Source organism: Staurois parvus, unplaced genomic scaffold (assembly GCF_062004578.1).
Source record: "Staurois parvus isolate SC_StPar_1 unplaced genomic scaffold, SC_StPar_1.0 ptg000147l, whole genome shotgun sequence".
In the NCBI taxonomy this organism is placed as follows: domain Eukaryota; kingdom Metazoa; phylum Chordata; class Amphibia; order Anura; family Ranidae; genus Staurois; species Staurois parvus.
In genome coordinates, this window is record NW_028317943.1 from 12,168,792 (window position 1) to 12,195,721 (window position 26,930).

Here is a 26,930-nt window from a genome sequence, read left to right on the forward strand (position 1 = left end):
TTGCCCCTTCAATGTCCACTGTATATCTACAATGTCTCCTTGATTGTGTTGTTAAAGTTTTCTCTTTTGTTAATAAAAATGTTTGAACAAGAAAAAACAGGTGGTTTAAAGGAGACGTAGGGCCAAAGCACTTTTGGCTCTGTCTCCTATGGATTACTGGAGTGCATCTAGTTCTGCATTCCTGTGACGTCACTCAACCAGTCCAGGCTCTGGAAAGATCCCGATGTTAATGTTGTGATCCACCCAGATCCCTGACTGGAAGCTGGCTCAGCCTCTCGCTATGCTGCTGAGAGCCTGAGCCAGCTGCTCCCACTCCCTCCACAGCTTAATGCCCCTGTGAGTGCTGTAGGAGTAGAGCAGAGAGCCAGTGACTGACAGTCATCTCTGCTTACTGAAGACCAAGAACTGCATAATCAGTGGTCTTTGATGCCTCAGTCCTCAGTCTTAGGGGCAGTGGGGTACAGGTGCTGCATCCACCCAGGTGAGTATGAAATCCCCAAAAAGGGGGGTTGTGAAAAGAAATTCACAGAGAAAAGTGACTACATTATGAACAGAGTGTGACAATCAGAAAAATTTCCAAAAATTATGCTTTATTACATATACAAGTTTGACATTTGGGCAATCGCCCTGGTTTACCATCACCTCAGTATGAGACAATACACACAGACCTAAAACCATATAAAATGACACCAAGACCGGTCCAAATACTTGTGCAACAAAGACAGTGACTACTAGAGCCTAAAGTCTTTGTAGCACTGGCTCAGGATATGGCCTCTGACTCATCCATGGAGGATCGCAAGATGCTCGATGTGTTGATATCTCTCATGGAGGAAAGTGAGGATGGTGATGAGAACGAAATAGATCTGGATAATCACAGTAATGTGATTAGAAAAGTTGATCTGAATATTAGATCGACAAAAATGCCGAAAATACGTTCCAACATGAGGATTTCGACATTTCTAGATTTTGTTGCTGATGATCTTAAAAATGTTGAGTGGAAAATGCCAATTGGTGATAATCTTACAAAAAAAGAAAGAAAAGCCCTCAAAGAATTAAAAGAGACTAAGAATATTGTAATTAAGAGAAGTGACAAAGGGGGTAATGTAGTTATTTTAAATGAACAAAACTACGTTAAAGAGGTGAAGCGCCTATTAAGTGATCCATCTACATATAGGAAAGTAGCCACTAATCCTTTTCATGTGGTGGCAAAAAAATTAAATTCCATCTTAACATTAGGAAAAGAAGTGGGTTTGTTAACCAAAAAAGAGTATGAATATCTGAGAACTGAAGAATTTAACTATCCTACCTTTTATATTATCCCTAAAATACATAAAAATCAAGAAAATCCTCCGGGTAGACCGATTGTCTCTGCCATTAATGGTCCCTTAGATAAAACAGGGAAATATATAGATCTGTTTCTCAAAGATATGGTTCCTAATCTCCCCTCTTATGTAAGAGATACTAAAGATGTGTTGGCCAAGATTGAAAATATGATTATTAATGAAAATTCCATTCTAGTGGGAATAGATGTGGAATCACTTTACACTTCTATCCCACATGAATGTGGTGTGAGATCGGCTTCTTACTTCCTTGATAAAACATATCCTACTTTAGGAGGACAGAATGAATTTATTAGTGAGTTGTTGGACTTTGCATTACGACATAACTTTTTTCAATTTAATAATACCTTTTACCAACAGACTAAAGGTACTAGTATGGGAGCACCGTGGGCCCCGGCCTACGCATGTCTACATGTGGGTTTCTGGGAGGAGCAGGTTGTCTTCAGATCATCAAGGTTTCTTGTTAATGTCCAGATTTGGTTAAGATATATAGATGATGTGTTCCTTGTATGGAGAGGAACATCTGAGGAATTAAAACTATTCATGGAGGAGTTAAATCAAAACTCCTTTAACATTGGACTTACATATTTATCTGATGAAAGGTGTATTTCCTTTCTGGACTTGGAAATTAGACTTGAAGACGGAAGACTCCTCACAAAAACTTATCGGAAACCAACTGCTGCCAACACCCTACTAGAGGCCAGAAGCTACCACCCACGTTCACTGATTTCAGGGATTCCAGTGGGACAGTTTTTGAGATGTCGGAGAAATTGTTCGAACATTAATGACTTTAGGATGGAGGCCCAGGACCTCTATAGAAGATTTAGGGAAAGGGGATATTCTCACTCTCAAATTAGAAAGGCTCGGAGACGGGCATATCAAACTGACCGTAAGGATCTATTATCTCCTAAAAAGGATGAGAAGGTTAAATTAAGTGAGCAACCTGTCAGAATGATAACCCAATTTGGAGCCCAATGGCAAGATGTAAAACAAATATTAGAAAAGCATTGGAAGATTTTAACTCAATGTCCCAAATTGAATAAGATTGTAGGTGAACGCCCTCAAATGGTAGCTAGAAGAGCACCAAATCTTGGTGATCTCCTTATTCATTCTGACTATCAACCGTTAAAACAAACAACATGGTTGAAATCACGTACTAAGGGGATGTTTAAATGTGGAAAATGTCAAATTTGTAAATATGTGGACCGCACGGATTCCTTTTATGACTCAGGAAATAACACTCACTATAAAATTCAAAGTCTTATAAATTGCTCCACAGTGAGAGTGCTATATATTTTGACCTGTCCATGTAAAAAGATGTATATTGGTAAGACCAAAAGACAACTTAAAGTACGAATAGGTGAACATCTTAGAGATATTAGATCAAATGATCCTGAAAGCAATCTTGCTCAACATTATGCTAAATATCATGGAGGTAAATTGGATGGCACAAAAGTGAAAGGTTTCTATGCATTGCACTTTCCTCAAAGGAGAGGTGATTTTGACAGAGAACTGCTAAAAAAGGAGAAATATTGGATATATAAACTTGATACAATGTACCCAAAGGGGTTAAATGTGGAATGTGATCTCCAAGTATTTTTGGATAAATAGATTTACATAGTTATGTATCCTTATATTGCCATGCGTCAGTTGATCTATGGCATTTTTTCTGTCTTCACTAATGGGTGAATTATATGTCAAAGAATGAAGGCAAACCTTTTGGCATCTGGGAAATATTGATGATCTGCTGGTATAAACCTGAATATAGGTCTAAAAATGTAAAAGGACCGACTGTTGAGCTAACTATGCCCTTCCCTCTCAATAATAATGATACCATTAAATGGGTATTTGAAGTCTAGGTATCTTTGGCAATATAATCCATAGCGAGATTCGTTAATTAACATTGCCATCTTGTGGTGGCTTTGTGGTAATTCATACTGTACTTTTAGGAACTGTTCATTTAATGAATAGGCCTGGTAATTCCTTCACTAAACATCGCCATCTCTTGGTGAAAGTATGGTAATTTTCCAAGTGATTAGTATATACATTTATGGTTTTTTTGATTTGTGTATGCATTGTTGAAATTGCCAAGCCTTTCCTCTCTTTGATATTTCCAGTCGCTTGTTCTTTTAATTGAATTTAATAATGACCAGCAGCTGTGCTAAGTATTTAGCCCCCTTTTTTTCTTCCAATGGGAATAACCGCAATTTAATTTTTGCATAAATGGGTGGGTTTTAACCCACTATAAATAGAAAATTGTAATGCAGGAATCTCATTGGTCCTGACGAAGCTGAGTGAGATACGCCCATCGGCGAAACGCGTGGACGTCATACGTCAGATACGTCACTTCCGGTCATGCGCACTAGGTGGAACGCACGCTGACCTACAAGGAGGAAGCCATCTTCACATGCCACGAGGCAGGCTTAAGCAGCACAGGCGCCAAGAAGAGGCTGGAATCCGCGGTATATCGGCTGATGTCAGCGGTTGTTCCCTGGCCTCTCTGGCCTTGTAAGGCAGTACCTATGAAGGACATCTTCTCCTCTCCTACTATCTATTGCGCAGGTGGTGAGTGGACTGTTACAGGACATTAGTTATATGGTCCTCAGTGATCGATATAACCTATACATCTTATATAGAGTAAAGCTCTTCCAGTGACTTTCCACATATTGTTTGTTTCACTACAGGATGGGGACATCATGGTGCTTTTCATAGGAAACAGGATATACCATGTGTATCTCAACAGGCAGAAGATTTATTGGGATTTGTCTTGTTTTCCTTACAGAAAGTGGTGTGTAGTCCACATATAGTGGTGAAGAAACCATTTCAAGCAGTGCTCTGCTATTTGCATCTATCCTTCCACCCTGGTAACAAATGGGGCTTATTCTCATTTAAGAGCCCTAAGGAAACAGTCGCTTATATTACAGATGAATGGGCCCCAACCACATGTGCCGGCATAGGAGTGTACTGCATTTTATATATGACATTTACTTTTTGTCTCTTATAGGCCTAGAGGCATGCTTCTCTTTTTGACGCATACTGTGCTTGCTGCACTGCATACATGTGATATTTTATATCTATAGTGTAATGTTTTGACACTCCCTGCTTGGGATATAACCATTTTGGTAGTAGCATATGTCTACATGTTTACAACATGTTACATGGTATACCTATGGTATAATTTTTGCATACACCTCCTGTGGGAAGTGTTCACCTGTGAGCCAGTGCTACAAAGACTTTAGGCTCTAGTAGTCACTGTCTTTGTTGCACAAGTATTTGGACCGGTCTTGGTGTCATTTTATATGGTTTTAGGTCTGTGTGTATTGTCTCATACTGAGGTGATGGTAAACCAGGGCGATTGCCCAAATGTCAAACTTGTATATGTAATAAAGCATAATTTTTGGAAATTTTTCTGATTGTCACACTCTGTTCATAATGTAGCCACTTTTCTCTGTGAATTTCTTTTCACAACCCCCCTTTTTGTGCATGCCTTTTTCGGCTACTGAATGGAGGCCATCTACTGGGTGATATGGTAATTTATTATACAACCTCTAAATAACTATCTTTAACGAGTATGAACCCCCCCCCAAACTTATCTAATCCTCAGACATTTATTTAAAAAAAAAGTATTAATTCACTGTGGACTGACCCTGTAAATATATAGAAGATAAACTTGAAATTTTCAATATCTAATTTATTCATTGATGGAACTGGCACCTTCTGCTTGCTTCCTGAAAAGCAGTATATATTGAGAGTTGTCCAAATGGTTTGTGAATGTAGGGGTTTGCCTGACCTCTGTCCCTGAGGGTGTCAGTATCTTCATCTGTGAGTGCTTTGGGGTTCAAGCTGCTCTGTGCAATGAGTTTGCATAGGGTGACCCCGAATCTCTTCTGGCCATGTCTTTTGTCAGCCCACTCTCCCTCACAAGATTTGACTGACAGTAGCGTGAGTCAATGACTGAGTCTCCTGTGAGAGAAAGAAGGGAAAAAGAACTGCTATAGACGGGCAGAGAGTACTGGATTGGAATTTGGCTCTGGTAAGTGTTTAAAGGTGTGCTGGGGGGAGCAGATTTTGAAAGGTTTTTTTTTTTTAACCCAAATGCAGAGAATGCATTAAGGTAAAAAAAATACTTTTGCCTTTTAGAACCACTTTAAAGCTGTATTTGAATTTTCTAAATATTTTTATCCATGACACTTTTTTTTTTTTTTTTTATGGCAGTTACTACTGCCTTGGTCATGTTGCTTCAAATGGGAAATAAAAGGTGTATACACTCCTTTTTAAACTTTGTAAGTAGGGGTAGAGTGTGTAAGTGCCAAATGAGTCTTAAAGCTTGCTGCAAAATCTTAAATTTTAAGACAAACCAGTTGAAAACACAGGTTCTAAGAATTTAATACCAATATAGAAAGACCACTTATTCTATGGACGACAGACAGCTAACTCTTACTGTAGTTAATGTTTTATACATCTTCATCTGGACCACCTACTTACTTTATGTATATATCTGCTGTTCTCTTTAGGAAAGAAGAGCTTTGGAGAGACGAATATCTGAAATGGAAGAGGAGCTTAAAGTAAGCAAAATGAAAGAAAAGTCTAAAGTGTGTTCTAAGCCATTCAAACTAAAATATCGTACTTTAAAAAAAAATTCCAGCGTTTTGCTGTACATATCTATATCTATTCAGTATAAATATTTTGGAAGTATGTATTCTGCTCTGTGATCGGTGAGAAGTTATAGTGGTTATCCTTGGCCAGAAAACTTTGGGAACAGCACTGCAATTGTACACCCTCAGTTAAGATACTTGGAGAGGAAACATGGATGCAAGGGTCTTATTGCCCCTTTCTTTTTCTATGTACAGTAATTTGCTTTCCCTCCTGATTCCACAAGTAGCGATTAAACAGTCTATAAAATTGGTATCCAATATAGTCCTACATTAATAGATCATATTTAATGCACTTAATTTCAATATATCATTCCGATCATTGTTCTAACACTGTACAACACTGGGTAGTACAACATAAGTAGCATAGTATTTGTAAGAACATTTTTCTTTGAAGGGATTTTCATAAGTTACAGACAAGTGCTCGAAAGTAGATGTGAGGAACAGACCATTTTTTTGTTTGATATTCGAATTTTGTAAATAGTTTCTTAAAGTAGTACTTCAGACAAAATCAAAAACGAAATGTATGGAAATCACTAGCATTAAAAAAGAGTCTTTTTCTGAGTCCCCCCTGAACTTTTTTTTTTTTTTGGAGGGGGGTTGGTTTTGTTTTTTTGAATGTTGAGTCTGCTGTTATTCAGCTTCCTTTACAAAGATTGAACTGTGCAGCAAAAGTGCTTACAGTGCTATTGCATTTACTTTAAAACCCTTAAAAGCCAGTGTAGTCACAACATCTAAGGCGTGTTAATTTGCAGTATGTTAGGGTTTTGAGTTTAGGTACGCCTTAATAATTCCAGACACAGGACTTTAGTCTTAACCCTTGGTTATATGCTTCCACCTTTAAGTACTTGGATGCTGGCAAAAAAACAAAACCAGGCACACCACCATATAACTCCTCCCACTACCTCACTTTTTGCTTGAAGTCTGTCTAATGAGATAAGCTTTCTTCTGGTATGCAAAGGTTTCAAATTCTTCCATCAAGATTCCTAGCTGCTCCATAGCCACTGAGGCTCTCTTTCAGCATCTTCCTAGATCGATTGACTCAGCTGATCCTTTGAGGAACTGGGCCCTGCCAAGATGATGTAGGACCACTGTGTATTCTCATCTTGACATGTGGTGCATTGTTTTGAGCTAGCCGCAGGGTGCCATATAGGTCCAGGGCTGTGGCCTGTCCCTGAAGACCCCTTCAGAGTGTGCCCACGGGGAGGATGAACTCTTTCTGGGATCCTTCATGGGGGCTGTTAGTTACACACCCAGACCATCACCGGTGAGTAGGGTTTTTCCTTTTTTTTTTTTTTTTTTTCCCCCCCCCCTGAGGTCAGCTCTGCAGAGGTTCACAGATGGTCCTGCATCACTTTAAATATGGTGGGGCACTGTAAGACTGCATTTGTTCTCTTTTTTTTGTGCATCCCACATGTGCTGCACCACAGTGAATTGAGTGATGAACAGTTTTTTGCTTTCATCTATGGACCGTGACATTTGAAGTGGATATTCTTCTCACCTCCCCAGTGCTGCACCGATCAAGTGCTTCCCTGTATTCTATTCTTGCTGTTCTCCAGCTACGTCATGCAATTCCTGGACATTCTCTAGGCAGCAGATTCAGCTGTCCTGCAGTCTATGGTGACCAAGTTACAGACAGCCTTTTGACAGCTTCCTGCATTTTTGAGGTCTGAGTAATCCTGATGTCTCCAATTTTATTGTTTTTGTACAATGGACTCTAGTGACCAATTGGTTATGGCATTTGACCAATCACTGTCAGCATTTTGACCTCTCCTGTTCTGCAGTTGTCTTGATTAAGGCAGGCTATACATTAATTAAAAAGAGCCGAATCCCACCAACCACATACCTGATGTGTTTGGGGGAATCAGGTCCTTCTGAGTTATTGTTTTCTAACAGCTGGGCAGCAATGTACAGGAACACAAATGGATGTAGTGTCTGTATACAGGCTGAAGTCCGTTAATAAGCGTGCAGCACAGTACAAAATCAGAAGACAGAAAGTTGAGTCCAAGACACAAGCCAAAGTCACAACAGGCTGACAAGGATCAAGAGACTGGTCAAAGGCAAGCCAGGTCACAGACACAGCTGTAGTGGGTCAGATCACCGGTAAATTGGATTCAAGCTGAATACCACCCAGCAGTCAATCTTATTTTATACTTAAGCCTATTTAGGCTCTTTGGTGCCATTACTAGTGCTTTGTGTGCATGCTACTATGTACGCATTCATGCTAAAATGTGGTACTGTGCTGGTCTTCTCGTAGTGGAACACATGAACCTTCTTTACATTGCTTTCTCCCAATAGACAGTCTCCGGATGCCAGCCTGGGTCATTTTCTCAGGATGTGACTGAAAACAATGTATCAGCCTTATGCAATATTCAGAAGACAAAAATATGTAAACACTACATGATTTGCAGGTGTGAAAGTGATGACATGTTTTGCTTTGAAAGTGGAAGAGATGCAACATTCTTTTGCTTTCACTGTGTGATGGAACACCTAGCTAACAGGTGGGAAGCCTCTCTTTTGTTATTCACTGCGTGCGCTGCTAGTAATACGGAGATATATCAGAGCTTACTGAGGGGAAATTGGTGCCTGTTTAGCTGGTGCCTCTGTGAATGAAGTTGCCAATTTGCTGTGTCGCGGGTACAGCACCATATTACATGGGCAAGCTGCAATTGCCAAACCACTAGTGACTGATTAATGCTCAGAAAAGGAGAGCAGTACAAAACCCATAAATCGTGGACTATCGATCAATAGAAGACTGTAATATGGTCCAGCGAATCGAGTTACAGACTGTTCCCAACCAGAGGAGGTGTTTACGTGTGGCAAACACTGTCCCAAGATTATGACCAGGGCTATCTTGTGGCAACAGTATAGCATGATGGTGGCACAATCATGGTTTGGGCAGCTTTATCTTGGTGTTTTGCAGGCCCCATCATCACCTTGAAAGGTAGTCACTTCCAGCGACTATGTACAAATTGTGGCTGACTATGGGCACCCCATGGTACAAACATTGTTTGACGTCGCCATTTACCAAGAAGATAATGCTGCTATTCCCACAGCTGGGACTGTCAGATTGTGGTTTGATGAGCATGCAGACAAGGTCTCGCACCTTCCCAATTTTGGAGAACAAGGTTCTGGTTCGTTTTTTGCCTCTGGCATCTCTGCGAGAGCTTGAACGGTTTTTGCATGAAGTGTAGTATCGGATTCCATTATCCACCATCCAAGACAGTCCAACACCACGTTGGGTAACAATTTTGTTCTTTACCCTCTGTTTCCATAGTTTTGTCCAACCCTTGTACTTTGGTCCTCCAGGTCATAGGAATTATTTTCTGGACCACAGCTTTTCCCTTTTAAATACTTAATGCGACCTCTCCTTTTTCTTGCAGTCCAAAATTGTATTGACTTCATATACTTCATTGTCATTGATCACTGTAGGTGCTGTATCAAGCTTAACAAAGATACAGGAAAGACTGGATGAATCTTGTATGATTCAGGAGTAAAAGTTCCTAAGCTGCTGGAATATTATTTTAACAGCAAATAGTTCTACATACTGATATGGCATAACTTTGACATCCCACCTAATATTAAGTAGGTCTTCTGCCACCAAACAGCCTTGACCAGTCAATGCACAGATGCCACTAGACCTCTGAAAGATGCTGTGGTATCTGGCACATGCCACAGATGCTCAATTGGATTGAAATCTGGAGAATTTGAAGACCATTTCAAAACTTCAAACCCATTGTGTTCCTCAAACCATTCTTGAACCATTTTTGTAGCATGGCAAAGCACATTATCCTGCTGAAAGAGGGCACTGCAATTGGGGAATAGTTTCCATAAAGGGGTCTACTTGGTCAGCAACAATGTTTAGGTAGGTGGTACGTATCAAGTAACATCCACGTGAATGGCAGAACCAAGGCCTAAAGCAACCCAAATCGCTAGGTCAGCTTGCCGTCTTCCCATACTGCATCCTGGTGCCATTTCTTCCCCTAGTAATTGATACATCCTGGTCTTTCACATGATGTAAAAGACAATGTGATTCACTGGACAAGACCACCTTCTTCCATTGCTCCATGATCCAGTTCTGATGTTCACGTGACCATTGTTGGTACTTTTGGCTGTAGACACAGGTCAGCATGGGAGTCTTTACAAGTCTGCAGCTACACAGCCCCAAACACAGCAAACTGTGATGCCCATGTTTTCCGCGTTCAACACATCAACTTCAGGGACAACCTGTTTTTTCTTGCTGCCTAATATATCCCACCAACTTTCAGATTGTAACGGGATAATCAACTTTATTTACTTAGTGGTCCTAAAGTTATGGCTGCCTGGTGTATATCTAAGCCCTAATTTCTTAGATGGATGTTTCAGGATTAGGTTAGCAGCTAACAGCCAAATGTCTGCCGACTTGAAATTTAGGTCTCCTCTCCTTTTCTTTCTTGTCCAAGGACTTTCCTGTTGAGCCTTTATAATGGCTTCCTGTAGTATCCTATTATTCAGCTATAAGAATTTAATATTTTCTTGGACTGTCAGATCAGAAGAATTAAGCCTCGTGTTGGGAAAAAAAAAATGATGGAAAGAATGCAGAATTTGTCGGCGCAGACCATTCGTGGATAGAATTGGCTTTCTGGGAGTTCATAGAGATGCTAGAGATTAGTAATAAGTCCTAGAAATTGATTTGTTTTTTGTTTTTTAAATGGATCCTATTTTTTAGCCTTTGCATACAGTCTGTTAGACAGCAGAGTGGTCAATGCATTACACAATCCAAAGGGCATGACTAACTACTCAATGACCGAATTGAGTGCGAAAGGTTGTTTCCCACTTATCCCCTTCAGGAATTCATACCGAGTTGTAAGCTCAGCGCAAGTCAAGTTTTGTAAAGACTTTAGCTATTCTCAATAGCTTAAAAAGCTCAAACTAGAGAGATATCTGTTTTTGATGGTAATTTTGTTCATTTTTCCTATAGTCCAAGCAGGGATGCAGAGAAATCATTTTACTCCACGAAGAATATACCTGCTCCAACAGGCTGTGTAGATGGCAAATACAGCCTTTTACTAGGTTTTTCTAGAGATATTGAAGTAGGGTTTCCAGTTCTGGTTTGTGCAGGGAAAATGCATCCAAAGGGTATCTATGCCCTGGTAGCAGTTCAATTGGTCAGTCATATGACCAATGAGGTAGTAAGATGTCAGCCTTATTTTGAGCAAACATTTCCAGAAAATTGTGATGCGGGAGATTTAAACAGTCAGCCAATATTCAACTGAATATGGCTGGTAGTAATGCTGATGGCTTTTAGTATAATGAAATGTCCCTTCCCTTAACCCCCAGTTTACCCCTGTGGGTTGTGTGCTTGTAACAAAGGAGTGACCAGAATGATGGTCAACAGTGGCAATGCAATATTGTCCTAACATAAATATCCCATATGACTGGTGGCAGATAGCGGGCAGATTTCTTGAACTATCGGTCTAGATATGAAATGGGATCCATCGGCTAGATAAATAGATAATTGCTGAGTTTTGGCCTGCAAAGGAATATGGTGTTGCGGAGAAAAACGTGTATCCATAAGTGTTAAAAGCACCAGAATAAATTATCGCTTGGACCTGGATTTTCCTGATATGCAGAGAAAGGTAGTGTGGTTTTGAGTTTGAGCAGATCTATTCCCACAGCGTAACTGGTGATCTAAATAGAGGAGGGAGACATACTAGGCTTGACAGGACATTTTTAAGGTTACGCCATGATTCCCCACAGTAAAGGCACAAGTTATTTTGCCATCTGCACAGTCTTTCCTCAGTAGTGAGTTGTGAATGTATATGTTAAAAATGGCATTGGCTCAGCCTTGCTAGGTGGGGATAGATTAGGAGGCAAAGATGACATCGGAATCAGTGATGCTTGTGACCACATCTAGGTGGGTTGGGTACTGCTGGACGTCTGTTCGTCTTTCTCGAAGTATTCAAGCTGGATATCAAGATGCCTGAGGTAATCAAGTGTATTCAGGGTCTCCGAACTGGCCAGTTTGTCTTTAAGGGTCCCAGATGGTCAGAATGCATACTCTAATGCAACATTGTTCAGTGGGCGTCAGGACTCCACTTGGGAAATTCTCTGACATAAAGCTGTCAACCTGTTGAAGATTGACATGTGCATGCAAAGTGGATTCAGTAGTGGGAGTCAAGTGAAAGTCGGAGGCTGCTTACTTTTATACAGTTGATTTGGCAGCCTAGGATTTCCTAATCCGTCATCTGTTAATGTTCTTGCTCTGCAGTTGCTCCGTGAGTATCCCTTGCAGGTATTTGTCACATACATACCCATTTGTAAACCTACATTCCAAGGAAGACTACATCAGGCAGATTTCTCTTCTGCAATAAAAAGCCTGCTTGCTCACAATCTTTAAAGAGAAGACTTCAGTTCCACTTTAAGGAAAAGGATGTTTTGAGGCCTGGGCCTCCTTCCTTTTTTTTTTCTTTTTTTTTTTTTTTTTTCTTCATCCTCTGAATATGTCAGTTGTGTGTATTTAGTATGCACAATTTGAGTTTCTCTCAGTTCCTACTTCTTTTACTCAGTCTGTCACTTTGATACCACTTTCGGCTGTAATGTGCTTCAAGTTGCTCTGAGTATTTTGAGCCCTTCTTATCCTGTTATGTGGGCCTGTTAGAGTTTGTGGTGGTATTCACCCCTCATCTGGACTGTTGGAACGCCCCATGGTTAAAACAAAAGTATTTTCCTGTATGATTAAGAGGTGTGTTATGTGTTTTTTTTCTTCATTCCTTACATGTACATTACAGGGCACAGATTCCTCCCCCTCTGTTCCTTGTCAACTTCCTATTGCTTGCTACAAAACTGAGGCTCGTTGATGGCAGCATGTAACCCTTGGTTAAAGGAGAAGTGTGAGATAGCAAACAAGCATGCTCCCCTATATAGTATCAGTTCAAAGCTGCAGTTGTCCTCCATTAGTTCTAAGAACTGAGCTATCACATGACTGCTGATTGCTCAATTTTCAGTCTTTGCTAGGCAGAGAGCATTCAGTCACTGGCTGTCTGCTCTGCCTTTCCAGTGCTCACTTGAGCGCCAGGCTGTGGAGTGGAGGGGGAGTAAGCGGTTTGCTCAGGCTCTTGGAGGTACGCTGAGAGGTTGGACCAACTGCCAGTCAGGCATCTGGGTGCATCTCGACTTTGTTTGGATCCCTGTAGAACCTGGACCTTTAGCCCGTTGTGTGTATCTAGGTCACAGGAGTGCAGAAATAAGTGCACTTCTGTGACTCAAAAGAGAAGTATGATCAAAAAAAGCTTTGGCCATACTTAAGACTAAAGCCAGCTATAGATGTATTAAATTTTGGCTGGTTCAGCAAGGACCCGCTGAGATTTGATCTATCTATGGGCAGGCTAGTACTGAAACCGATCCATCCATCGATCGATTTCAGTACAAGCATCCTGTCGGATTTTCTGTATGTGATTACTACCCGCGGCTATAGCTGCTAGCAATGATCATTGTATTCGGTTGGCAGGGAAGGCTCCCCACCGTCAGAACACAATAGTTCCATGGGAGGCATTCCCCCATCAACACTGACTGTTGGGAAATTGAGCAATTTTCTTGTCTTCCACCCGTGGTGGAAGGAAAGAAAATCGTATCATGAATGCCCTACATAAATCTTTGAGCTGTATTTTACAGTCAAGTCAAAAATACTATTTACTTGTTGCACACAAAAAGAAAAGGAAGTTAAGTAATGTAGTTTGACCTTCTCAAAGTGCAGCCAGTTTGATTACTTCCTCCCAGTGCATTGTGCATGTTGAACCAGTCGGACCTTTTTTGTTTAGTTTTATTTAGTAGATATTGGTTTACATATCTTTACCAATTGGTTCCAACCTGCATATCTTGACCAGTGGTTCCCTTCCTAGTAGGCTGTAGCTTGCACCAGGTGGTCTGGAGCCGCACTCATAGGATTCGGTTTAGATGAGTATAAAGCTGGTGATGAGTGCCATCATTTTTAATAGGACAAGTGCCATGAGCTACATAGACTATTCACCATCTTAAAGTGCATGTGATCTCATTTATAGATGAAATAAGTCTCTATTTGATCTTTATCTGAATGCGAAACCTCCTTCATTACAGCTTTACCTAATCCTGCCAGTGGTAAACCTTTTTATTTATTTTTGCTAGTTTTGATAGAATTTTACAGGGTAAAAAGTGGATATCGGTATACCTGGTCCAGAGCCTTTGAAAATGTTGTTAGTTGTCAAGGAACATAGAATTTTGAGAACCAATGCTGTTGACGTAGCACTAAATACTTAGGCTATCCGCTTCACTAGCACTTTTAGCTATCAATAACTTAATTTTGTGAAGCAGGTTTCAGATATGTGAATGCAACATTAGTATAATTACATTCTTATCTATTGTCCATTGAGGACACAGTTTGGTGATAAGGGTTATACTCCCACCTACAGGATAAAGACACTAGGCAAATGGAACATTGAAGACCTTTGAGACTTTCACCCCCTCCCGCCTCACACCTGCTCAGTTTTGCTTGGTGACCTTAGAGTAGATATCTTACTCTTCCACTATTTTTTTTTTTATTTGAATTGGAAGGCTTTTTTCTGTCAACAGCTACAGAGAGCCAATTTCCAGAATCCTGCAAGAAATCTATCGAATGCAGGTTTTCCCAGTTCATTAAGTATAATGGTGTTTTCTCCTGTCTGTTCAGGTAACATAACACTTTGCTCTCAGGTCACACCAGTACTTCTGGGAATTCCTAGATGTTTCATCCCACCCTTTTGCCAAGAGGATTTTGCTACAGGACAGTTTGCACCCAGGTTGCTGCCTCTTTCTGTGCTTACTTTAAATTCTGCGCTCTATTCCATCAGGGCCCCACAGGGTATTACCCTCACCCATAGATATGCTGGAAACCAGACGAAAAGGATCCACAGCAGAAACTCAGACAAACATTTACTCTGCTGAAGGACTAAACAGCATTCAACTTCAGAGTGACCATGCCCCCTTTAAACTAGAGCAGGACCCGATTTTAAAACAGTTCGCTGCATTTGATTCTAGCTCTATATCAGGCAAGCAAAATCTGCCTATCTGACAAGGGCAAATTTTCAGCAGCACACAACTCCTTGGACAACTAATGGCTTTAATACAGCCATCTCTGTCCAGGACTCCTAAGTGCCAGTCGTCTTCCCCTCATGTATTAAGAAGGCTGTGGAAGTTTTCTCACTCCCCAGACTCCTATACGCCTGAAGCTGCAGCTTCATGCAATATGTTTGCTGATGTTGATAAGCTAATTTCTGCTCTGTGCAAAAGCCCTGGCATTGTTGCTCTTCAGTGCCCTCCATCTGGCCATGTCTCTTTGGTTGCAAAGAGACTTGCTGTTCATGAGCAAATAGAATGAGCACTCATTGCTGAGTGCTCTCCATTGGAACAATTTACTGAAAAGTGACCTGTTCAGGTAGTTAATCCTGCCGTCTCAGTCTTAAAGTATATGTAAACCCTCACCTTGTGAACAAACCATAGAATTATAATAGAAATGAAAGGTAAAAAAAACAAATGTGTGGTGGAGAAATTGCAGTGCACTGGCCTTCCTAATGAATGGGCGTCGTCCTAAGAGTGGAGGGATGTCTGTTAGCGTTTGCATCTCTCTGGGTCAGACATCCCAGACCTGTGGGTTCAGTTGGTGGTTTCAAAAGGGTACATAATACTTTTCAGAACTCTACCTCCTCACCATTTCAGTTCAACCAAAATCTGCCCAAGGACATTCAAGTTTGCAGAATGTCCTAAATGTCCCAGGAAGCAGTCTGTTCAAACCTGTTCACAGTACCAAAACCCAACAGAGGTGTTAATCTATGCTGACACATGCACAGAGTGCAGCACTGCTACTTCCAAGTCCCAAATCCACAGAGTAAAAGGAGTTCTCCTGTGTTCAGGGTCACAAGCCATTACAGGCAGTTCAGCATGCAATAATCCAAAGGAAAGCGCAAGCAACACAACAATCTTTGCAGTAATGAATCCATTTATTGAGGTGCAAGTCAAATCCAGCCAAAATACCTACACGTTTTCAATCTGTCACAGCTAACCAATACAGTCGAGCATCATTAAATGCGTGCTGTGCCCCGACACACGAGGAGCAGGTAATTACCCTTAAAATATTAAGAGAAATAAAGGACGAAAAACAGCACATGGACTTAAATGTGTTCCATAATATATAGATACGACATATACAAGAGGGTATACAAGTATATGGAAAATAACACATTGCTCCAGGAAGGTCATGGTAAACTAGTAATTCAAAAAGTTCAGTCCCTAGTATTCAGAGTGAGACACCTGGCTAACAGAGGGTAACAGGGTATATATGTTCAATGCCAGGAGTACATGCTACCACCATTTATCTCTTTAAAATGCCTGGATATATTGGAGAGTTTGGAATTGGTGTTTAGAGTCACAATAATGTTCACCTATAGGTGAGTTGGAGGAGAGTGTTTGAACAGCAATGACACCACCTAGAAATTTTTTATTCGCTGATTTATATGTCAGGTTGACCTTTTTGTATACTGAATCTTCAAAGGGAGTATGTGGTGTCAACAGTAGTATGCTTTATAAGGGTGATGAGTTGTTTTTGTTATCCCATTAAAGCAAAGAGCTCAGCTGTTGAGGTTTTTCAAAATATTTTGGAACAGGCATTTTAAAGAAGAATACTTCAAGATCGATCTAGGTCTAATTTTACTTATTTGGAGCTTGTAGCCATAAAGAAATTGAAGCAGCCATAAAACCTTGTTATCAGGGAGGCAAATAAAGTGGGGTGTGGTGGTCCTCAACTCTGCACAGTATTGTGTGGAGGCTTTGAAATAACTGGGTGATTTTTCTTTAAATCTGCCTTTACAGATTTGATTAATAGGGGCAAACAAATGGGTGCTCTGAGTAAAAAATAAAAATAAATGGTGAATTATGTTACACCAGTATTCCACCCCCTCCCTAAGTTTAATATAAAGGTCGACTAGTTGTGGCTGGCATCGGCTTACTCCAAACATCTGGTGGAGTGGGGCAATATGCACCTGCAACCAGTGGTTGTGTTCCTTCCTGGCTTTATTAAGAATACCAGTACAGTTTTGTTGTGTGTTCAGAATTTTCGGTGGATCCCAAGTTTTACTTGGGATACTTAAGATGTCCGTGAGTTGTACTCATTGATTCCACACATTTTGGCTAATAAGGCTTTAGAGTGTGTTCTAGCTAGATATAGTTTTTACTCTAAAGCGCTTCAGGATTTCACTTTTATTGTCTGTATATTTGATGAAGCACCTTTTTTTTCTTTTTCTTTTTTTTTGTTATATCCAATTGTGTGGAGCATGTATGGGTGCTAGATTCTCCACTTCTCTAGCAAACATCTACACAAGTTGGTGGGAGGAGTTTTTGATTTTTCTTCTCGTTTTGTCCTTTAACCACTTCCCGACCGGCCGTTGTATATAAACGGCCGGACGGTGGCACTGCAGGGTCGGGTGGCCGTCTATAAACGGCCTCCCCGCACCCTGCTTGTGCGTGCTCCCTGGGAGCGTGCAGCACCGCGATCCGGTGCCCGCTGTGTCCTCCGGACACAGTGAAACACCGATCGTCGGACGGGACCTCTGTACGAGGTCCCGATCATGTGATCACTGATTGGCCAATCAGTGATCACATGCAAAGTAGTAAGCAAGATGTCACTTCTGACATCATTGCTTACTATGTGTGAAATCTGTGAATGATCACAGAGGTCACATGGTACAAGGCTATTCACAAAAGCCTTGTACCATGTGACAAGCTGTGACCAATCACAGCTCACTCAGTTCTTCTCAATGAGTGCAAGAATGCACACAGAGAGAAAGAGAAATGATTGCTTTTACATCCTATATGGGTGTAAAAGCAATCAGTGTAAAAAAAAAAAAAAAAAATCTTCATCACCCCCCACAAGTAGTACAGTGTCACCATGGTGACACTGTACTGCTAGGGTGACAGTATGTAAAAAAAAAAAAAAAAAAAAAAATAAAAAATAATATAAAAAAAATAAATTAAAAATGTAAAAAAAAGTTTAGAAATTATAATTTTTGCTTATAAACTAATTTGGATTTTTTTTTTTTTACTAAAAAGATAACGGAATACATTTTGGCTAAGATTTATGATGATATATTATTTATTTGCAAAATTTTATAAAAAAAACACTTTTTTTCAAAATTTTTGGACATTTCATTTACATAGCAAAAAAAATACAAATCCCAGTGGTGAATAAATACCACCAAAATAAAGCTTTATCTGCCTCAAAAAAATGGTAAAAAATTCATTTGGGTACAGTGTTGCATGACCGCGCAATTGTCATTCAAAGTGTGATAGTGCTAAAAGCTGAAAATTGCCCTGGTCAGGAAGGGGGTAAAAGTGTCCGGTCTGGAAGTGGTTAAGGACAGAATTCATTAGTATGGCAGGTATATAGATGGCCTGCTAGTAGTGTAGGAATTTTTTTTTTTTTTAATTATCACCTTAAAGTGGTTGTAAACCTTTATCTGTACCCAGTAAAGTGACTAACCTCAGGTGATACAAAGAGGTGAAATCCTCCTGTATAGGTTGTTGTACAAGCGCTCTGAGAGCTGATAATCGCAGGCTGTGTGCTGGAGATTCCTCCCGTCACCTTTTTAGCTCTTTGTGTTAGAAAAACTTTTCGGAAGTGGTTCATGCTGATAACAGATGAATGAGAGAAATTACACCTAGGTGTTGATTTACTAAAAGTAAATATACTGTGCACTGCAAGTGCAGTTGCTTTATATCCGAGGGGAAGCTCTGAAATGAGGCTAAGCTCTTCTGATTTCTTTCATCCAATCACAAGCAATCAAAAATGCTGTGGTGTTTTTTTCTTTTGTTTTTTTTTTTTTTCCTTGCATGTTCCCCTCAGGCTATGCACTGCAAGTGCAGTTGCTCCAGATCTATTTGCCTTTAGTAAATCAACCCCTTATTCCTTTGGAGACTGGCACGGAAACACTGTAGAAATGTGCTTTGTTCAGATTTCATGTCTAAATTACCGATTAGTTCAGTTACAGTAAAAATAGTAACATTTTGAACATAGCCCTACAGGGCGATGTCTCTACAGAGAAGATTGTGACAAGGACATATTGCATGTCTCTACAGAGGAGATTGTGACAAGGACATATTGCAAGCAGTGTATTGTGTAATAGACCAACACAATGTGGCACATAATTGTGAAGTGGAAGAAAAATGATAAATGGTTTTCAAATTTTTTTTACAAATATCTGAAAAATGTGAGTATTTGAATTCAGCCCCCTTTACTGATACCCCTAACTAAAATCTAGTGGAACCAATTGCCTTCAGAAGTCACCTAATTAGTAAATACAGTCCCCCTGTGAATAATTTAATTTCAGTGTTAATACAGCTGTTCTGTGAAACCCTAAGAGGTTTTCTAGAAAACATTCATGAACAGTGTCACGATTGCGGCGTCAGACCCCAGACCTTCTCACCAAACTCGTGACCGAAGGACTGGCCGATCTAAAACCGCTATGTGACGTGCGTAACAATACCACGCCCAGCCGCACCCTTCACAAAGATTTTTCCAGCTAATGGACTACAATCTATGTACCTGCGACCTGAGCGATTGTTACTGGGTCGGGTTAATTACGTAACTAACCCTCTACACTGCCACCACCTCCTTTTTGTACAAAGAGGAAACTCGCGATACCGCTACAACACTATAATAATTGAAATAATCGTCCGCATAACCCGGTCATTGACACAGGCCGGTTATACAGAGAGTTAAAACAAACAGTAGCGTCTCTTTAAAGGCAGGGATTCGTAAATTGCAATTAAGAACTATAGAAACAGTTCAACACTTTCAGAAAGAGATATTTATTACTAAAAGGGTCAAACAGGTGCAATAAAATTATTTGCAGAGAAGATGTAACTAAGATATATATATATATATATATATATATATATATATATATATATATATATATATATATATATAAATAACACAGGAAACAGCATAGCACAGCAAAGAGATAACAGAGAAGTTAAAGGGTTAAGTTACTTGCCAGTAAGCCTTTGATGTAAGCAGATCCAAGTTTTTTAGAGCAGAATGGTGCTTTGATCTCCCGCTGTTACAATGGAAAAATGGGAGATGTCTTCAATTCTGCCTTCCTTAGGCTTGACAGCCTGTTTTAAAGTTTCCCAGCAGGGGGTGGTTCTGAAGTAACAAACCAATCCCTGGTGCAGGGAGGGATCGTTGGGTGGAACCCCAAACTGGAGCCCACATCTTTCCTAATTCATATTCTGGTTCATAACTTCCCAGCTGCACACGCTACAGTCCACCCGCGGGTATTTTATTATGCAGATAATCCTGAGGATTATTTAGATATGAATTATGAAATTATATGTGACACGGTTCGCAAGTTCTATGTTTCGGCTTCCCTGATGGTCCGAGATAATTCGAATGACCCATCAAACGGTTCGCCTGCTCCTAGCCCATCTGACGGGATGTCTGGTTTTAATTTAAGTCTCTCATATTCCAAGATATTAAACATAGGGGAAAAATTGATTCGAGAAGTGTTCATCTAATTCTGTCACCTATGCGGAGTTACGTTTATTAGCCCAGAGTCCCTTTCAACTCCTGGGAAGGCCCTGTTATCTTTTCACGAGGTGCGAAATTACACCACGTGACTCCCTGCTGGGACCTGGCCTGTGACACTTTTAACACACACACACACACACACACACACACACACACACACATCTGTCAGTGTGCCTCTCAGGAAGGGAGGGGGGAACGAGAATGAAGGAATAACATATATCAGGAGGGATAATTCCTCCACCAAGATGGAGGTTGAAGCCAAAATGGTTGAACCGCGTCCATCTCTGATGTGCGCGTTTGCGACAAACAGCATCACGAAGGCCAAGGAACACCAGACAGGTCAGGGATATGGTTGTGGAGAAGTTTAAAGCAAGGTTTGTTTGTTTTAAAAAAAATCCCAAACTTTAAACATCTCACGGAGCACTGTTCAATCCATCATCCAATAATGGAAAGAGTATGGCACAACTGCAAACCTACCAAGACATGGCCGTCCACCTAAACTGACAGGCCGGGCAAGGAGAGCATTAATCAGAGAAGCAGCCAAGAGGGCCATGGTAACTCTGGAGGTGCTGTAGAGATCCACAGCTCAGGTGGGAGAATCTGTCCACAGGACAACTATTAGTCATGCACTCCACAAATCTGGCCTTTATGGAAGAGTGGCAAGAAGAAAGCCATTGTTGAAAGAAAGCCATAAGCAGTCTCGTTTGCAGATTGCGTGAAGCCATGTGGGGGACATAGCACAGATGTGGAAGAAGGTGCTCTGGTCAGATGAAACCAAAATTGAAATCGATGGGAAGATGGATGGAGCCAAATACAGGGCAATCTTAGAAGAAAACCTGTTAGTCTGCAAAAGACTTGAGACTGGGGCGGAGGTTCATCTTCCAGCAGGACAACAACCCTAAACATACAGCCAGAACTACAATGGAATAGTTTAGATCAAAGCATATTCATGTGTTAGAATGTCCCAGTCAAAGTCCAGACCTAAATCCAATTGAGAGTCTGTGGAAAATTGCTGTTCAAAGATCCTCTCCATCCAATCTGACAGAGCTTGAGCTATGTTGCAAAGAAGAATGGGCAAAAATTTCACTCCCTAGATGTGCAAAGCTGGTAGATACATCCCCAAAAAAACTTGCAGCTGTAATTGCAGCGAAAGGGTGGTTCTACAAAGCATTGACTCGAGGGCTGAATGCAAATGCACCCCGCACTTTTGAGATATTTGTAAAAAAAGATTCAGAAAACCATTTATCATGTTCCTTCCACTTTACAATGTGGTCTTTCATATAAAATCCCCAAAAAAAATACATTTATATTTTTGGCTGTAACATGACAAATGTGGAAAATGTCAAGGGGTATAAATACTTTTTCAAAGCACTGCATGATATACTTCCCCATCTATTTACTAATACTAGCAGCATAAGGAATAAAAATAGTCAATATTGACAGAGTGAAGTTCCACTTTACGTAATAACAGTGACAATGTTTCTAAATGCAACAGGGCCAATCGGCACTGTCCAGATAGAGGGTCAGGGGTCCTGCAGTCTCATAGGACAATGACAGGAGAATTGAAAACTCCTACAAGCTTTAACTACTGCTCTGCTGGACACTGATAGAAGTCACAAGATGAGAATAGGTATTTTAGTCTATATTTACTAAAATAATTGCACTTCCATGTTCTGTGTACTGTGGGATATAGTGAATGCAGGGTCCTGGGTTTAGTAACACTTTAAGAAGAATCTTTCGATTTTTTTTTTTTTTTTTTTTTTTTTTTCCCTAACAGTTACTCTATGCTGGCAGGAGGTTGCATGTTCTCCAGTAGTCATGCTCCAACTTTGGGTTCTTTTCTCTTCCCCTAGTTATTTTTCTTCTAAAAATACATGTGACATCCTGGTGATCATGTGATCGCTATGCGATCACATGATCACAATGTAAGCAAAGCTGTTATGAATCAATCTCATAACAGCTCTGCTTCTCTTCCTAGTGAGCTGTGATTTGGCCCACAGCTGTCACGATACATGGCGCCAATCACAGCACCCTGTACCATGTAACCAGCTCCAGCCAATCACTATCTTGAGCAGTCAAAAACTTAACTCAGGACAATTCATAAATGAGTTAGGTTCATGACCGCAAGCTTTGCAGGAGAAATTATCTTTATTTCTTCTGTAAAGCAAAGAAAAAAAAAAAAGTAAAGAAAAACCATGATCACCCCCCACAGTAGTACAATGTTACTAAAAAAAAGTTTGAAAAAAACCATATTGAGAATTAAAAAAAAAAAAAAAAAAAATTTTAAGGGTTTTTTTTTTTTCTACTTGCCAACCGCTTACACGCATTTTGCGGGCAAGCAGCAGCTCTTGGCAAAGCGCCGTAATCTTGTATCGCTTCCTATTTTGGGGTGTGAACACGCCTATGCCCCCTGCTGCCCCTCAGGTCAGAGAGAACTGGGCACCGAGTAAAAGCACTACATTTTACACACACAGGTTCTATCAGCACATTTAACCCTTTGATCACCCCTATTAACTCTTTGATCAGCCCGTCACCCAGCCAGTGCCATTAGTACAGTGTCGGTATATAGAGTTCACTGTATAACTGCCACTAGCAGATAGTGTTAGGGTCAGCTAGCATTGCCCGCACACTATTGCACTCACACTATAGGTCGCTGATCACCCCATTACTAGTATAGTGTTTGTACAGATCAATATATTGATCATGAACAGAACTCTACTAGTGCTTCCTTTGTAGAGTGTCCACAAAAACGCAGCGTTAGCAGGATCAGCCCTGTTCTCTGACAGCACTAGCGTTTAACCCCTCCACTGTTTTTCACGGAAGATTTGTATCAATTGATTGTGCCCTGACATTTTAGCACCTCAGGAAATGTGATAGGCAGTCAGAAGGTAAAAGCTACGTAAATTCCAATATATATATATATATATATATATATATATATATATATATATATATATATATATATTATAGTTTGTAGACTCTCTAACTTTTACACAAACCAATTAATATACATGTATTGATATATTTTTTTTTTTTACCGAAGACATGTAGCAGAGTACATTTTTGGCCTAAATTTATAACTAACTCTGAGTTTATTGGATATTTTTTATAACCATGAGTGAAAATATTGTTTTTTGTTTATAGCACTAAGAAAAAAACGCAGAGGTGAACAAATACCACTAAAAGAAAGCTACATATGTGTGAAAAAAGGACATAAACTGTTTGGGTACAGCATTGCACAACGGCGCAAATACCAGTTGAAATGGCGCAGTGCCGAACAGCAAAAAATGGCCTGGTCATGAAGGGGGGTAAATCTTCTGGAGGGCAACTGGTTAAACACTAATGCCAAACACATCTCCAGTGTATCAAGGCATTTTAAGGAGGTACATGGTGGTAACATGTCCTCATTTAGCTTTTGTGGTATTGAGCATGTATGGCCTGCTACCAGAGGCGGGAATCGACATTGCATGCTGCTGGAACGCGAGGTATGGTGGATCCATAGGTTGAAAAAACACGAGTACTACAAGGGTTAAATCTAAGCTTCAAGTAGATTGTGTGTAGTACCATCTGTTAGCCAGGCATCTCACTTATGATTATTAGGGTCCAAAACTTTGTGATGTTGATTAGTTTACTATGACCAACCTGGAGAAGTATGCTATTTTTTGTATACATGTCAATATATCTATATACAGTATAATGGGACATATGTCTGCTGGTTTGTGGTTTTTTGTTTTTTTTTTTTTCCTTTCTCTTAATGTGTATTTTTAAGGGTGAACTACCTGCTTCTCCTTATGTAGGGCACAGGTTTTTAAAGCGGAGCTCCACCCAAAAAGGAAAGTTCGCTTTAATGTCTCCTTCCCCACTCCTTGGAAAAGAAATGGCACTTTTAGGGAGAGAAGGTTTTTCTTCCAGAGAAGAAACTGCTTTCTCTCAGAGCTGACATTTGGGACTTGAGGTAAGACATCCATCATGGTGGCCTCTTTCAGGGTACATTCACACCCGCCACTGTTACAATGCTGTGCCTGGTGTGCAGTGCTATGACAGCAGTGGCAATGTGCCAATCATCAATAAGTTCTTTTGGCTGCCGTGCATTGCAAGGCAGTGGATTGCCTTGTCCTGCGATGGAAAAAAAAAAGCACTGCAGGAGGTAAACAGTCAGTTAGGAGATGAGGCATTTTGCATTGTCTTGCGGTGGAACTGCACTGGAATAGCTGCCCATAACCATTTTACCCACCTTGTATAAATCTGCCCTCGAGGCTCTTTCATTTGCCCAATTTCATTTGAGACCTCTAAAACACAACATCTTGTTGTCCTGAAACAAGTATGCTCCTTCTCTCAGCCTGCCCTTCCTTCTGTCAGCCAACCATGTCTTTTTTTCTCCTCTATCACTGGGAAGTGATAACAGATGCAACACTTTCAGGCTGGGGAGGAGGGCTGAGTCCCTTTATGGTCCAGGGAACATGAGCATTGGTGGAAACCAAACTTCCCCATAAATATTGTGAAGCTCCATGCAGTACGGATGGCTCTGCAACACTGGATCCTCTTCTCTATGGACCCCCAGTCCAGGGTGCAATCACACAACATCCATTACCAAAGGGACACTAGGAATAATGCACCCTTGAAGGAAGGCAGTCAGATCATCTCATGGACAGAAACTCGCTGTCCAGCAATCTGCGGTCCACGTACTAGTAGTGGATAACTGAAGGGAGGATTACTTCAGCAGTTACCGCCAAGACCAAGGGAATGAGCCCTTCTCCCTGACATCTTTAACTTGATCTGTCAGAGATGAGGATCCCGGATATGGCAATATCATGCCTCCAGATTCAAAAACAATCCACCTCTGGCCAGGACAAAGGATCCTTTAGCACTGGCATCAGATGTCTTGATAATCACCCTCGTCTCAGTTCTGGCTAATCTCTTCCTTCCCTGTAGTTCAATTCTGTCTTTCCTGTTCCATAAATAGGGCAAGGGAGAGTGCCAATGATTCTCATTGTACCAACCTGACCCAGAAGAACCCGCTACACAGCGTACCAGTGCCTGTACGCAATTAGTGATTGGTAGCTTTCTAATCAGTTGACTGCTGTGACAGCCAATCACAGCAGTCACGTGATCATAAACCCTGCCCCTCCCAGCATCAGAAACCCCTTAAAGGGCTGGGAGGCGTTGGCGTTAAGGGGTTAGACAACTAAGAGACAACCTCTATTCCATCCTTCTTCTCAATCGTTAGCTTTAACGGCATGGCTTTTGAAGCCCAAGTCTTAGGAAGCAGTTGGTTGTTTGCCAACACTTCATGGCTACTACCATATAAAGAACACTTGAGCTGAACTTTCACCCTTCTTTTTCTTTGCTGGCTTTAACAGCCTGGCTGTAGGAACCCAGGTTCTGGAAGACAGGAATATTTTGGACTGAAATTTTCAGTCTTTTTAGTTTAGCAAAAAATAAAAAAAAGTGGTGATTTAAATACCACCAAAAGAAAGCTCCATGTCTCAAAAAAGAAACATTTTTGTTTGGGAGCAGTATTGTATGACCGCTCAATTGTCATTCAAAGTGCGACAGCGCTGAAAATTGACCTGGGCAGGAAAAGTGCCCAGTAGACAAGTGGTTAAATTTCATTTCATCAGTACTACAAAATCCTTCATTCTAATGTATTTTGATTGCTTTCTTGGGATTGCTTTCCTGTAAGGTAGCAGTTCTTTGAGGCATCACTTTGGCCAGAAAGGTTACGGATTTCAACATTTAACCTGTAGGCACCTCCATGTGATCTTACATAAGAGATTGATACAAAGGATGTTTTTTTCTTCAAGTGTAGTTTCAGCTTTTCACCTGGAAAAGGAACTTCAGTCCTATTGCCCAGCCCCTCTTCCCCTGCGCTGCCATCTTTAATTACTTGGAGTGTGCATAGGTGTGGCGAAAGCCAAGTTTTTGGGACCTGACAGACCTGCCGAACTTCTTCATACACTCTGGCTTTCCTACCCATATGCAAAGTTTCGCTGTGAGGATATTTTGTGAAACCATTGTCTGGTACCGGATGACCCCAAGGAGCGCCTCCCCCCCCTCTCCTCCTCCCCCCCCCTCTCTCTCCCCCCCCCTCTCCCCCCCTCTCTCCCCCCCCTCTCTCCCCCCCCCTCTCCCCCCCTCTCTCCCCCCCCCCTCTCTCCTCTACTCTCTCCCTCCCCCCTCTCTTCCCTCCCCCCCCTCTTCTTCCTCTCCCTTCTCTCTTCTTCCTCTCTTCTTCCTCTCCCTTCTCTCTTCTTCCTCTCTTCTTCCTCTCCCTTCTCTCTTCTTCCTCTCTTCTTCCTCTCCCTTCTCTCTCCTTCCTCTCTTCTTCTTCCTCTCTCTTCTTCTTCCTCTCTCTTCTTCTTC

General features: G+C 40.9%; 1 protein-coding gene across 7 annotated transcripts in view; it reads left to right on the forward strand.

The window, feature by feature from the left end:
- Window positions 1-26,930, forward strand: part of PPP1R12A (protein phosphatase 1 regulatory subunit 12A) — a 178,007-nt gene that overhangs the window by 140,315 nt on the left and 10,762 nt on the right. For all 7 annotated transcript variants that reach the window (XM_089674039.1, XM_089674040.1, XM_089674041.1 and 4 more), the window contains one exon: window positions 5,855-5,905. In XM_089674039.1, coding sequence (XP_089530165.1) covers window positions 5,855-5,905 — 51 coding nt within the window. The remainder of the gene's footprint in view (window positions 1-5,854; window positions 5,906-26,930) is intronic.